This window comes from Leptinotarsa decemlineata, unplaced genomic scaffold (genome assembly GCF_025532065.1).
Source record: "Leptinotarsa decemlineata unplaced genomic scaffold, Ldec_3_MD MMD2_tig00026328_RagTag_RagTag, whole genome shotgun sequence".
In the NCBI taxonomy this organism is placed as follows: Eukaryota; Metazoa; Arthropoda; class Insecta; order Coleoptera; family Chrysomelidae; genus Leptinotarsa; species Leptinotarsa decemlineata.
Genome location: NW_027412688.1, coordinates 9,840,172 through 9,855,575, shown reverse-complemented (window position 1 = coordinate 9,855,575; position 15,404 = coordinate 9,840,172). Strand labels below are relative to the sequence as shown.

The 15,404-nt window shown below is 39.3% G+C and overlaps 1 protein-coding gene across 1 annotated transcript in view; it reads left to right on the top strand.

Annotated features, from left to right (window-relative positions):
- LOC111507753 (laminin subunit gamma-1) overlaps positions 1-15,404 on the top strand; it is an 80,846-nt gene that overhangs the window by 14,986 nt on the left and 50,456 nt on the right. The window contains exons 2-4 of the mRNA XM_074182626.1: positions 7,105-7,369; positions 7,440-7,557; positions 9,408-9,591. Coding sequence (XP_074038727.1) covers positions 7,105-7,369; positions 7,440-7,557; positions 9,408-9,591 — 567 coding nt within the window. The remainder of the gene's footprint in view (positions 1-7,104; positions 7,370-7,439; positions 7,558-9,407; positions 9,592-15,404) is intronic.

Sequence of the window (15,404 nt, the reverse complement as noted above, 5' to 3'; positions counted from 1 at the left end):
TCACTTCGACTATAGTAATGCTATTCTACAGGTTAAACTCGAAGAAAAACATAGACTTATAATACACACATCGGAAAAGTCTAGGGATATTTTTTAAAATGACAATACTTTTTTTTAGATCGCTTTAGGGAAAAAAAGTTGACGGGTGATTATTAAACGAATGTAACTTACAACAAAATTTATTAAATGGTCAAAAATACTGAGTGCGCATATAAGCAAAACTAAAAAAAATATGGCTCTTCTTTGGCACCCCGAAAAAAAATCATAATACAAAAAAAATTGGAATCAGTACAAAGTATGGCCTCCACGCTGGTTTATTACGGCCCTACATCTATCGTGCATCGACGAAATGAGATTGTCAATGTCTTGTTGAGGTACATTTGCCCATTCAGCGATTAAAAGCTCTCTCAATTGAAACGTTGTGTGAATGTTCCCCATATGCGGAGTAATTCTTCGTTGAAGCATGTCCCACACATGCTCGATGGGATTCAGGTCCGGTGATTGTGCTGGCCATGGCAATACATCAACTCCTTCGTTGGTGAGCCAGTCAGTCACTAGACGCGCGACATGTGGACGAGCATTATCGTGCATTAGGTGGAAGTTTTCACCAACAGCACCAACAAACGGACGGACGATAGGTAGAAGAATGGTGTCGAGGTACTGTCGAGCTGTGAGGAAGCGATTTGGAAAAACGAGATCGGTTCTGCCGCCGATCATGATTCCGCTCCATGGCATTACTGTACCACCTCTGTATGTGTGGACTTCCTGGACGTGTCTCAAACGTTCATTATTTCTAGGTCGTCTCCACAGTCTTACTCGACGAGAATCTGGATGAAATCCAAATCTGGATTCGTCTGTAAACAAAACTGTGGCCCAATCATTTGCATCCCAGTTTTGATGTTCTTGACACCACTCTAATCTTTTACCGCGATTGCCTCTCGACAAAGGTGGACATCTAATTGGCCTTCTGTTGTGAAGATCTGCTTCATGCAGTCGATTTCTGGCAGTATCATGACCAATGGTTACCTGGTGCGTCTGCTGCAACACGTTAACCAACTCAGGTGCTGTGATTGTCGGTTGTCTTCTTGCGGTTAAGACCAAAAATCGGTCTTGAACTGCAGTTGTACCGCGTCCTCGCCCTTAATGTTGTTCGGCTGGACTACCAGTTTCACGGAAACGCCGCCATAATCGACTGATAACACTTTGGGAAACCCCAAACGAAGAGCTACATCATTTTGTCGCATTCCACCTTGAAGAAGCCCTACAGCTGTATTCATCACAGCCAATGGTAAGTGATGGAGTTCCATGTTAAAGCACAATATTTCCAGTTTAATTGCTGAGCAAGAGCTGCATAGAAATTACAAACTCGACACCTTCAGATTATTAATTTTAGCCGAAAACCTACAGTTTGTAAAAAACTTGATAAAAGATTAGTTACCGTTTTTGCAGGCTTTGTTCAACCCATAGAAATCTACAGGGTGGTCGAGTGTACCAATTTAATCGAAATTAAACGACTTCATGCATTTATTTTTATGATATTTAGTATGTTATAAAAATATCCCTAGACTTTTCCGATGTGTGTATAATGACTTTACTCGTAATAATAGTTGATTGAAGCTCTTGAAAGATAGCTTTAAATAACTTTAAATAAAAATTATTTTGGGTGTTCTTTCAAAAATCCATGATCTGCAATAGTTGTGAAGAAATTTTTGACTTCTTTCATTCGAGTATAAAATAATTGAGGGTTATATTCCTAGTGTACCAAGTTTATTCGGTTGAAATTTGTGTTAAGTAAATAACGCATTACGTATTTAAAAAACGCACTTTAAGAGATTTTCACTTGATAGTTTACAAAACCGCGACACGTGTTTCGCCATAGACAGTATCTTATAACGTCTCGTGCCAGAAGACGCCATCGCCATCGCTTTCAAAGGCGGTACATTGCAAAGCGAAGCTTTGAAATCGATGGTGCTAGACTGTTTTGGGGCTTTGGTTTCATCTAGTTGCGCTGCAGTGAAAGCTACAGTGAAGAACAGAGAACGAATCTTGTTCGGTGGTCGATGTGGAAGCCTCGTTTATGTTGATATTAGTGGATTGAGTTTGTTGTGATCCCACATATGGCGTTTCCGTACGGAGAGGTGTCATCGCTACTACTAACTCAGGTTTGACCTACAAGGATAGTTTGTTCCAGCAGTACATTTGTGGTTTGTTTGAAGGTGATTGACAATGTTTCATTATGAATTTCATTAGTTCGGACTTCCTTTTTCTGATATTATTTAAAATGATTTGAAATCCCTGAAATAACTAAAAAAGAAAAATTAAAAATGAATAGCTGAAAATAACAATTATATTAAGGAAAAAACCGGAAATGAAATAATAGTGAAATGAAATACAAGTAAAAATAAAACAATTGAACAAAAATAAAAATAAAAAGTTCCAAGAGAGATTCCAAGCCAAGTTACTTCACGACGTTTCGATTGTTAGTATCCACAATCGTCTTCGAGTGATGCCTGGACTGATTCCTCCGAGAGATGACTATTTATTGGTCATTCGAGTACTTTAACTTTCTCCGCTTCACTGGTTTAGTGGTAGATGATCGTTTGGCGGGAGTTGGCCATTTTTCGCTTGATAATGGGTTTCCATATGTTGCGTATCTCTACGCTAGCTTAGCTGAATACGTTGTTGGACAACATATTTGAATTTTTTCCTAGACCAATGTTCCTCTCTGTGTACGATCTCAGCTTGGGACCACTCGATGTTATGTTGATGGGTCCAAACATGTTCTGCTATTCCTGATTTGCTGGTTTCCCCTCGATGTGTGTGTTTTTTGTGCTCGGCAATGCGAACATTTAATGGCCTCTTAGTGTCACCAATATAGGATTTTCCGCACTCACAGGGTATACGGTAAATGCAATTTGGTGGCCTGCTTTTCGTGAGGCTGCTACGTTTAGTGTTTCCGAATCTGAAACAGGTTCTACACTGGAAACATTCTGCGTTGCTATCACACTCGTTATTACTATTAGTACTTGTCCAAGGATACCACATTTTAAACAGATAACAAACATTTTGAGTAATTATGACTGCACCAATATCGAATTTCAACATTCAAATCGCGATCAGTTCCGGCGATAACCATCCCCGTATTCCCGATTTCTATTCGTCACGGTAACATGACTTCAAATTTAATTTTATGACTTTTCCGCCAATCATAAAACTTGGTTAGCAAAAATATTCAATACGATCCGCCAATTCTGCAGTCAACGTGGACTATTTCGCAGCCGGTTCATTTCTATGTGTTTAAATATTCACAATATCGTTCACTTCGACTATAGTAATGCTATTCTACAGGTTAAACTCGAAGAAAAACATAGACTTATAATACACACATCGGAAAAGTCTAGGGATATTTTTTAAAATGACAATACTTTTTTTTAGATCGCTTTAGGGAAAAAAAGTTGACGGGTGATTATTAAACGAATGTAACTTACAACAAAATTTATTAAATGGTCAAAAATACTGAGTGCGCATATAAGCAAAACTAAAAAAAATATGGCTCTTCTTTGGCACCCCGAAAAAAAATCATAATACAAAAAAAATTGGAATCAGTACAAAGTATGGCCTCCACGCTGGTTTATTACGGCCCTACATCTATCGTGCATCGACGAAATGAGATTGTCAATGTCTTGTTGAGGTACATTTGCCCATTCAGCGATTAAAAGCTCTCTCAATTGAAACGTTGTGTGAATGTTCCCCATATGCGGAGTAATTCTTCGTTGAAGCATGTCCCACACATGCTCGATGGGATTCAGGTCCGGTGATTGTGCTGGCCATGGCAATACATCAACTCCTTCGTTGGTGAGCCAGTCAGTCACTAGACGCGCGACATGTGGACGAGCATTATCGTGCATTAGGTGGAAGTTTTCACCAACAGCACCAACAAACGGACGGACGATAGGTAGAAGAATGGTGTCGAGGTACTGTCGAGCTGTGAGGAAGCGATTTGGAAAAACGAGATCGGTTCTGCCGCCGATCATGATTCCGCTCCATGGCATTACTGTACCACCTCTGTATGTGTGGACTTCCTGGACGTGTCTCAAACGTTCATTATTTCTAGGTCGTCTCCACAGTCTTACTCGACGAGAATCTGGATGAAATCCAAATCTGGATTCGTCTGTAAACAAAACTGTGGCCCAATCATTTGCATCCCAGTTTTGATGTTCTTGACACCACTCTAATCTTTTACCGCGATTGCCTCTCGACAAAGGTGGACATCTAATTGGCCTTCTGTTGTGAAGATCTGCTTCATGCAGTCGATTTCTGGCAGTATCATGACCAATGGTTACCTGGTGCGTCTGCTGCAACACGTTAACCAACTCAGGTGCTGTGATTGTCGGTTGTCTTCTTGCGGTTAAGACCAAAAATCGGTCTTGAACTGCAGTTGTACCGCGTCCTCGCCCTTAATGTTGTTCGGCTGGACTACCAGTTTCACGGAAACGCCGCCATAATCGACTGATAACACTTTGGGAAACCCCCAAACGAAGAGCTACATCATTTTGTCGCATTCCACCTTGAAGAAGCCCTACAGCTGTATTCATCACAGCCAATGGTAAGTGATGGAGTTCCATGTTAAAGCACAATATTTCCAGTTTAATTGCTGAGCAAGAGCTGCATAGAAATTACAAACTCGACACCTTCAGATTATTAATTTTAGCCGAAAACCTACAGTTTGTAAAAAACTTGATAAAAGATTAGTTACCGTTTTTGCAGGCTTTGTTCAACCCATAGAAATCTACAGGGTGGTCGAGTGTACCAATTTAATCGAAATTAAACGACTTCATGCATTTATTTTTATGATATTTAGTATGTTATAAAAATATCCCTAGACTTTTCCGATGTGTGTATAATGACTTTACTCGTAATAATAGTTGATTGAAGCTCTTGAAAGATAGCTTTAAATAACTTTAAATAAAAATTATTTTGGGTGTTCTTTCAAAAATCCATGATCTGCAATAGTTGTGAAGAAATTTTTGACTTCTTTCATTCGAGTATAAAATAATTGAGGGTTATATTCCTAGTGTACCAAGTTTATTCGGTTGAAATTTGTGTTAAGTAAATAACGCATTACGTATTTAAAAAACGCACTTTAAGAGATTTTCACTTGATAGTTTACAAAACCGCGACACGTGTTTCGCCATAGACAGTATCTTATAACGTCTCGTGCCAGAAGACGCCATCGCCATCGCTTTCAAAGGCGGTACATTGCAAAGCGAAGCTTTGAAATCGATGGTGCTAGACTGTTTTGGGGCTTTGGTTTCATCTAGTTGCGCTGCAGTGAAAGCTACAGTGAAGAACAGAGAACGAATCTTGTTCGGTGGTCGATGTGGAAGCCTCGTTTATGTTGATATTAGTGGATTGAGTTTGTTGTGATCCCACATATGGCGTTTCCGTACGGAGAGGTGTCATCGCTACTACTAACTCAGGTTTGACCTACAAGGATAGTTTGTTCCAGCAGTACATTTGTGGTTTGTTTGAAGGTGATTGACAATGTTTCATTATGAATTTCATTAGTTCGGACTTCCTTTTTCTGATATTATTTAAAATGATTTGAAATCCCTGAAATAACTAAAAAAGAAAAATTAAAAATGAATAGCTGAAAATAACAATTATATTAAGGAAAAAACCGGAAATGAAATAATAGTGAAATGAAATACAAGTAAAAATAAAACAATTGAACAAAAATAAAAATAAAAAGTTCCAAGAGAGATTCCAAGCCAAGTTACTTCACGACGTTTCGATTGTTAGTATCCACAATCGTCTTCGAGTGATGCCTGGACTGATTCCTCCGAGAGATGACTATTTATTGGTCATTCGAGTACTTTAACTTTCTCCGCTTCACTGGTTTAGTGGTAGATGATCGTTTGGCGGGAGTTGGCCATTTTTCGCTTGATAATGGGTTTCCATATGTTGCGTATCTCTACGCTAGCTTAGCTGAATACGTTGTTGGACAACATATTTGAATTTTTTCCTAGACCAATGTTCCTCTCTGTGTACGATCTCAGCTTGGGACCACTCGATGTTATGTTGATGGGTCCAAACATGTTCTGCTATTCCTGATTTGCTGGTTTCCCCTCGATGTGTGTGTTTTTTGTGCTCGGCAATGCGAACATTTAATGGCCTCTTAGTGTCACCAATATAGGATTTTCCGCACTCACAGGGTATACGGTAAATGCAATTTGGTGGCCTGCTTTTCGTGAGGCTGCTACGTTTAGTGTTTCCGAATCTGAAACAGGTTCTGATGTTGTACTTGGAACCAATTCTTCTTATCCTTTCCAATAATCCTCTGATGTAGGGAAGTGCAAGCACAACCAGGGCGTTGTCGTGGACCAGAATAGAACTTCTTCTGTTGACCAGTGCCGGCTGCTGCTGATGAAATTCCCAGTACAGTTCGTCGATTTCCTCACAATAGGACTCTGTTGCAGAAAGTTGTTGCACCAAAAACCATGGACTTTTTTTGATAGATTTTTGCCTTCGGGAAGTGCCTGGGTTGATCATCTGTCTTAAACATCTCCTGTTGTCATAGAGGATCCACTTTTCAACTCACGGACGATCCGATCCAAAACAGTATCGTTTTGGTTGTGCAAAGAAGAATAGACCCCAAAACGTAACAATTTCTGTCGATCGTTCAAATCAAGGGGCACCCACTTTTTGAGCTTGTTGACCTTTCCAATATGTTTTGCACTATCAAAAACCGCATGGGAGCTGACGCCCAAGTTCTTTTGTCATCCCACGTACAGTTTGTGATGAATTAGTCTTCACAAGGATCTTCAAATCCTCTTCTGGATTTAAAGTATAAAATTTTCTATCGAACAATATATACCACGAAACAGTAGAATACATATTCAATGAGATCGGGAGATACAAAAACAAACGACATTTAAACGGATAAAACTTTTTAAACAACCCAACATTAGCTTTTTGCAAAAGTGATGTATTTCTGATGAATCTCGGGTCTTGGTATTTCACCTTGATATACATATATTTCATAAAACTTATTCCTCAGGTTAACTGCTGAAATAATCATAAACGAACATGATTTTGTTCCAGAGGTGCATACCGGAGTTCGAAAATGCAGCTTTCGGAGTCTTGATGGAGGCAACTAACACCTGCGGACAAAATGGTGAAATGGAATATTGTGTACAAACAGGAGTAACAGGAATTCGAAAGTCCTGCGAAATCTGTTATCCTGGTCAACACGATGCTCGATTCCTTACCGATTTCATGCACCCGGACAACCCGACTTGGTGGCAGTCAGAGACCATGTTGGAGGGGATTCAGTGGCCCAATCAAGTTAATCTGACACTGAAATTTGGTAAGAATATATATTCGTGTTCACCGTTTGGTTCTCTTGATAATGTTTAGGATATATTTTTGTGTTACAGATAAAGCATTCGATATCACTTATGTGAGACTTATATTTTATTCACCGAGACCGGAAAGCTTTTTCATTTCTAAGAAATCCACCAAAGATGGTCCTTGGATTCCTTTTCAATATTACAGGTGAGTTTGTACAGTGAGTTATGGTTTCATATATATAAAACTATAGCGCCGACAGATATGACCATAATATCGCACATGTTCGAAGTTACTACATTTCGTTTTACAATCTGACTCTTTCCTTATTCTCAATGTATCAGACTCTTTATAATTTTTGTAGGGAAATGGATATGTAACAGTTTACAAAACTTCAGGCGTGTTTAATACTAACGGCCAATTCCATCACATATCACAATGTATTCATCTTCATCGAATTTCGAACATAACCCCGTCCTTCTGAAGATGATTTTCCTTTTCAGCCAAGTTTGCTTCACTAGAAAATACTATTGAATTAGTAGTCCACTAAAAACTGAAATGAGAATATTGAAAAACCATCTAGATCGCTCAATGTTTGGCATTACAAATCTGCTACATGGTAATATTTTCAAGACCTCTTCCGAGCTTTAACCTGGCTAAACATGTATTCCATCAACGTGTGCCATCAACGAACCTGGAAACAGTTCAACGTCAACCTGGTAAATAAAGGCGTACTTACTAGATGAATACCAACAAACCTTCTGGTGTTGAAAAAGTAACTGTCATCGCATTTAAAAATGCCCCAACGAACTTGCCTCAGTATTTCTGCAACCTTTGACATGTCCTATAAAGACAGTTTTTTTTTCTTCCTAAGTAAAGTAGTTATGTGAGAGATATTGAAGATCGACAGGTGGTCTTCATTACGTCACCTATCTTCAGTATGATGCAATTAAGTCACAAGAATAGTCTTGATGTTACGCTTGATTGTTCCAATGTAAGTAGAGGCAGTGACATCTTCCAAGGTTTTTTACGGTGTTTGACATGAGGGTTTGTTAATTAAACTTCATTCCTCACAAGAGGAAATTTCATTGTTGGGGATTGATATTGTCTCCAAACATTCCATTTTTCTATTGCACATCAACGAACAATGGAATTATCATAACACTCGCTGAGGGTAGCTCTCGTGAATTTATACAAGCTACCCCTAAGTAAAAGTTTTAAATTTTAATTAGGACTTGGTAGGCAGTAACTTAGGTGGAAACTCCTGCGTCGATTAATTTGATAGTTGCCAATATGTCTTCAAACAATCACGTTTCAGGAGCGAAAGCAGCAATTTTAATGTAGAAATGATCTACCTCAGCAACTTCGAAGTCCTGAGGAAGCTCAAGTAAAGCTCTTAATATTGTTACATCCTAAACAAAAACCCACTTGGTTAAATCACAAGCAACTTTGATAATCTTGAACATCATAGGAAAGTTAGTCTCTTTACGGTGCATCCTCCAACATTATCAAAACTGCTCCTATCCGTTGATTTAATAAAACTATTGTTTCGCAGTTGTAGATCATCTTCAGTATCCAAGGGTTATGTTGACAATTCAGTGAAAAATAATAAAACCCTCCATATGTGAGTTGTTGAAGGTCGTGAAATTCAAGTGATATAGGCTTGTTATACTCTTTTTTAAACATTCATAAATTCAAGACACAATTATTGATGTTATTAATATTGGCACATCAACATTTTTGACAATTACCATAAAAAATACTGTCTGTTCTGTTTTGAAATATGTGGTTTTTATGATCTATAAGCCTTGGTCACTACACTATAAGCAACAATTGTTTACATTTCAATTAAAGCACTTGTGTGAATCACGTATAATTTTTATTTGATCATTCATGCAGAAAGTCAAATCCACAAAGAATTAAAGCAACCACAAATGTCTGAAATATCGCCCTGATAAGGGGTCTGAGTGCAAGTCACAAAAATCTCCATTGAAAGGCAAATCTAAATTCTCGAAAGGTGCCGTTATGTCACTGACCTTTAATCGCAATTCTTTCAGTGCCACCTGCCGAGACACCTACGGCCTACCTGACATGACCCACACGACCAGAGGCGAGGAAACCAGAGCCCTTTGTACTTCCGAATATTCAGACATCTCGCCGTTGAAAGACGGTAACATCGCCTTCGGTACCCTGGAAGGCCGCCCGTCCGCATATAATTTTGACAGCAGTCCTGAGCTACAGGTAAGCACCATCGTTTTGTTATAATCAGAAGCAGTACCGGATTAGCCATTGAATAAAAATGTAAGCCACCTAGTAACGCTGGTTATTATAATTGTATAAGTATATACAAAACTTGAATGAGAAATTCCTTAATAGGGAATAAGATGTCTGTCGCAGTTTTCACAAATCGTTTCGTTTTCTTGTGCTTTCCGTTGCAAAAATTAATATATTTGAACTATTCATCAGTTTCTCTTGTCTATAATAATTCCACCAAAAAACTTTGCTTCCAAAAATTCAAATTGAACAACTCAAATCACTGCAAATCCTAATAAACAAAACCTATGTTTCAAATTCCGTTATTTCGTAATTTACCGTTCAAGCAGCGCCATCATCGGTAAAAATCCTTTCCTTTAGTGATTCCGATTTAATGTGTTTGTAATACAAAAATTTTACATTCAGCTGAGAGTCACGGTGTCAAATCATGTGAGATCATGTATAAACGTATGAATAAATTAAATAAGTTCGAATGAAAAAGAAGGAATTAGGAGGGCTGAAGGCTCGCTAAGCCGGTATCCAGGCCGGATGTCAACGGATTTGAAGAATCTGTCAGTGCCTTGAGAAAGCGTATGGAAGTTATAAAAGAAAGCAATAAATTGAATGTAAAAGTAGTGAAATGAAGACGACAAAAGGAGTACAGTTTTGCGTAAAGCAATGTGCTACCCGGATAAGTTTTCATTTCATTAAGAGAGGTACTGTTCATAATGGCATCGATAGGAAACTGGGTCCATTAATTGAAAAATCAAGCAAACTAATTTGCATGAATCGACCATGTAGAATACTTTTGAAATTGCAGCCCAATATTTTATGTAAAAAATACAGCGAACGGCAACTCTTTAACGGCGAGCAAGCACTATGGGCTCACAACTAAAATTTAAGAAAATTGTATTTGACCGTTTTGAAATCGAATACTAAAATAGTATGTATTGAATATATGTTCAGCTACGCTGAAGATCTATTAACAATAAATAAAATAAACATTGTGCTGCAAATATATTGTTAAAAAAATTATAAAGTCGTATAAAAATTTGAAATGGCAAGTCTGAATGTATACAGCAATAATGTGTGCAGCACTGTGGAATATCAATGGAAAATTAACTTTCTTTAGTAAAAGCAGGATACCCTAATTAATCACCTTAAAAAAATGGATTCTACACAATTGCATACGCAGATGACATAGTTATCTTGCAGACCGGCAAATTTGTAAACACACTGTGCGATAGAGTGCAGGATGGGCTCAAATTAATAGAAACATGGTGTAAGGAACACTCACTGTCAATCAATCCCAAGAAGACTGAGATGGTCCTTTTCACCAGGAAAAGAAGTTTAACGGGCTTAAAACCTCTCGAAATCTTCAAAATCAAACTAAACTTCTCTGAAGAGGTGAAATACCTTGGTACTATCCTCGACAAGAAGCTAACATGGAACTCTCATCTACAGAGTAGAGCAAAAAGAGCATACGTGGCTTATGAGCAATGTCGGAGGACAGTGGGACGCGCATGAGGTCTTTCACCCCGTGTGGTCACCTGGATCTACACTGCAATAATAAGACCTATGTTAACGTATGGAACCATTGCATGGGGACCGAAAGTTCTACAAGCAACGGCTATCCAAAAATTATATCAAATACAGCGACTGGCTTGTTTAAACATCACAGGAGCCATAAGAACAACACCAACCGCGGCAATGGAATTAATCACGGGTCTGACCCCTCTGGATCTGTACGTTAAGGAGGTTGCGTTAATGGCCATGGTACGATTGCGCACGGCTGGTGTAAACCTCGAAGTAGGAATGGGTCAATTGAGGCTGGGCCTATGGCGGGAAGCGCTCAACCTCTGCTGCAGGCAACAAGTGATACAATTGAACCCAAGTTTGTGTTTAATAAACCCTACAAAATACAAATTGATCAGAACACAGAGTCAGATGCTACAAATGCAATACGGATTTATACAGACGGCTCAAAAACCAAAGAAGGCTCAGGATGTGGAGTGTACTCCAGGTCACTAAGCCTAAGGATTGAGTGGGGAATGGGAAGAAATACCAGCGTGGTCCGAACAGAACTGGCTGGTATCTCAATCGCCACAAAAGAAATAACCAAGAAAGGAATTTCTGGCAAAAACATAACAATCTGCACTGATAGCAGACAAGCACTATTAGCCTTGAACAGACAGCGTGTTACCTCAGGGCTAGTACTAGAGTGCCACCAAGATTTAGCCAAAGCCTCGGTAGATAATAACATTATCCTGAGGTGGGTTAAAGGGCACGACAAGAGTAAAGGTAATCGCATTGCCGACTCTTTAGCCAAGGAAGCGGCTGGACTAAGAATTTTAGGACCCAATGGCACCCATGGCCTGATGACTTCGACAATTGCGGAACTAGTCAAATGTTTCACCCATGCTCAATCCTTAAAGAGATGGGATGAAATCAAAGGATGTAATCTTGCCAGGATCACCTTGGGCGACCCTGGGAAGCTGGCGCCGAAGAAATATCTGGCGATGACCAGGAAAAATCTACACCTTACAGTAGGATTTCTGACTGGCCACTGTTAACTAAGGAAACACCTCCATAATATGGGGCTAGTAGACACACCTCTATGCAGGATGTGTGAACAGGAAGATGAGACTGTCAGGCATGTCCTGTGCGAGTGCCCGGAGTTATCGTCAATAAGAGAGTGTGTGTTCGGCGAGTCTTGGCCTACACCTGCCGATATAAAGGAGATGTCTCCCAGCGACCTGTCCACCTTCCTGGAAAAGACAGGATGGACGATGACCTAGGAGGACAACTCCTCGAGAGGATGTACAATGGGTCACATGTGGCCTAAGTGCGTGGGCTTCCACTCACCCTCCCTACTCTACAGATACAGATGTGCCTCGGTAAAACTACTATACATGGACCCAATCAAAAAATATGTAGAGATAGGAATCCATTAGTCAAATCGAAGATTAAATTCCATTTTCCAGTTAATATAATCATAAAACCACGAATAAAATAATCAGCAGATCAGGAAATTTTGAAAAATTCAGTTTTCCTTCATCCAGAGGGAAAAATTACAATTCTTCATGAATGTCCTACGACTTCTGTACACAATTTCGGGATCGTAAAAAAAGAAAAAATCGAATAACGGTATTTCACGGTAATTAATAACTATTTAACAGTTAACATGATATAATCTTACCTTCTATGAACGGTGTACATACAAAATTAATTACGACAATGAAAACACTTACCTTTTCTTTATATTTTACTTTAACTTTGAAAAAGTTGTCACAATATTATTAAATGGAAGCATTCATACACCACCCCTTTTTTTACGGAAATGTTCACTAAAATATATATGTTTTTTCTTGTTAACCAGCTGTCGCATCCCTACGAACGACAACCCTCAGAAGTTGAAACTTGTGCGAGCTAAAGACTAACGAGGTCATACCTTTTAACGTGTGAATCCTAACACAGGTTGGGCAATAGCAAGTGAAAATCGTCTGGCCTGCGGCTTGAACCACCGACTCACACATCAGTCGATTGAGTGTGAACAAAGCACCTACGTCGAACCTACCGTCTACTTACCTACCAAGCACTACAGGAAAATCCTTACGGGACTCTAAGAGCGGTACATGTGCAAAAGTAGCGATTCTCATTGGATTTGAATTGCTGGAGAATAAATCCATTTGGAAAAACGTTCTCAGAAAGATCATTCCACATAAACGCAGTTCTCCAAAGTAAAGAGTTCTTAAACAGTCTACCGCTCTAGATGGAATCAAATGTGCAAAGTCACTTGAACACTTTCTGTAAGAGTACCTATAGAAGAGAGACAAATCTCCAACCTTTCTTCGATGTTCCAGGCTATCAAGGTTGCACGTTCGCGTCTCCAATCAGGCAGGTTGCTCTTTTCTGGATGGAATCCAGTAGCTTCAGAATATGCTTACGGGCGGAGGTCCATACATGAGACAATACTCCAAAGATGGTCTGATCTGAGCTTTATGAAGCATCAAAAGTTGCTGAGTTTTCTGGTTCGGAACAGTGTTCCAAGTTTTTGAGAAACAGCCTTTGCAATTCCAACGACATGATTGTGCCAAGACATATTAGTGTCCGTTTCAACCCCCAACAAACTTATCGAAGCAGAAAGCGGAATTGTCCGTTCTGCTATTATATCCGGTTCGAAGACATTTATCTTTTTGGAGAAAACCGATGCCAGGGTTTTTGTGGCATTAAATTGAACTTGGTTAGTTTCACCCCAATTCGAAATCACTTCTAGATCCTCATTATGATATACAATAAAAGGAGAGATGGAGACAATATGGATCCCTGGCGATCACCAGCATTGATGGTAAAAGAGATATTCATCGACGGCCACTTGCACTTGCTCCACTTGCACGGAGCGTTCCTTCAGGAAGCTGGTAAGCCATACACAAAAGTGATCTGTCAAGCCATAGCATAAGGGTGGTATATGAACGATCCCATTGATTTACATTGTGACAACTTCCTTTAAATAACAGATAAAATAAAAAGTTGATGCATGAATCGGCCATATTGAGTTCAGATACTCGAAAGTTAGGATTTAGGAGCCGTTATGGGCTTGGACCATCGATATGATTTACTCTAGAGACATCCGGAATTTCACATGAAGGATTTATTAGAAATAAAATGGGCTAGTTCTTCTTTTCCAAAACGAGGACTAGTTTAAAGACGTGTCATATCTTTTCCAGGCTGGTCGTGTGAATCCTTTTGTCTTTCTTCCCGTTATCTAGGAAATATCTACCCTTTCAGATATTTCTTTAGTAACCAATCGGAACTAACGACTATTTGAATTCCCCTGGGAAACATTATTTTTTCTGATCTGAATTTGAAGGTACTACCTTTGTAGATAGTCTGTATACAAAGGTACGACTGACTGAACATAGAGTGTACACCAAACGAATAAAGGTTACTATATACTAACGACGTATTGATAACGCCCACATCTAAGAGATGTCGCTAGTGGTATGAATATATGGCAGACATGGTACTTATAATATATTTCGTTACTTAGGGAAGCTATGGATTATGCTGTAGATGACCCCTTCTGATACAGAAGGCCCCGACACTCTGTCGAGTGAGGCCCTCATGTCCTCCGTTAAAAAATGAACAATATCTTCATCCAAACACCCCAGCCAGCTACAGGTTCACGTGAATGGCGGTACTGATATCTGAGGACATTCATGCCGCCATTCCATAAATCAGTCTTGACCCGTTTGTCTCTCTGACGAACACCAGTCAAAAGGGTAAGGGGCCTGGCACCAACCTGTTTCAAGCCATGATGACACGAACAAAATTCATTCCGCAAATGACGAACACATTCCAAAATTAAACAAAAAAAAAATTTGGAAATAAATAAAATGGTGTAAAGAAAGTCATGCTACAAAATCGATACCCTGATATGTTCAGCACGTGGGGTAAGTGATTATTGGGTCCGAGAATCATGTCCCCCAATGAAACGTAGTCCACCAAGAATGGCAGCCTTGTGCACTTGTCTGGCTAAGATTTCTGCCTTAATGCGGCAAGCCCGCATTATTTTGAGATTCGAGAGGGCATCATCCCACCAAGGACTAAAATATCAAAACAACTATCAAGACCGAGTGGTCTGTATAGAGTCTGCGGAGTTCGTAGAGAAAATGTCGATATTTTATCAGTTTTTCCTCCTCTTTTCGGACAAGAGCTGAAAATTCCACGACAAATATCATTTTGCTCTGGTGGTCAAGAAAGACTACATCAGGCTTATTAGCTTGTATGAGCCTGAGGAT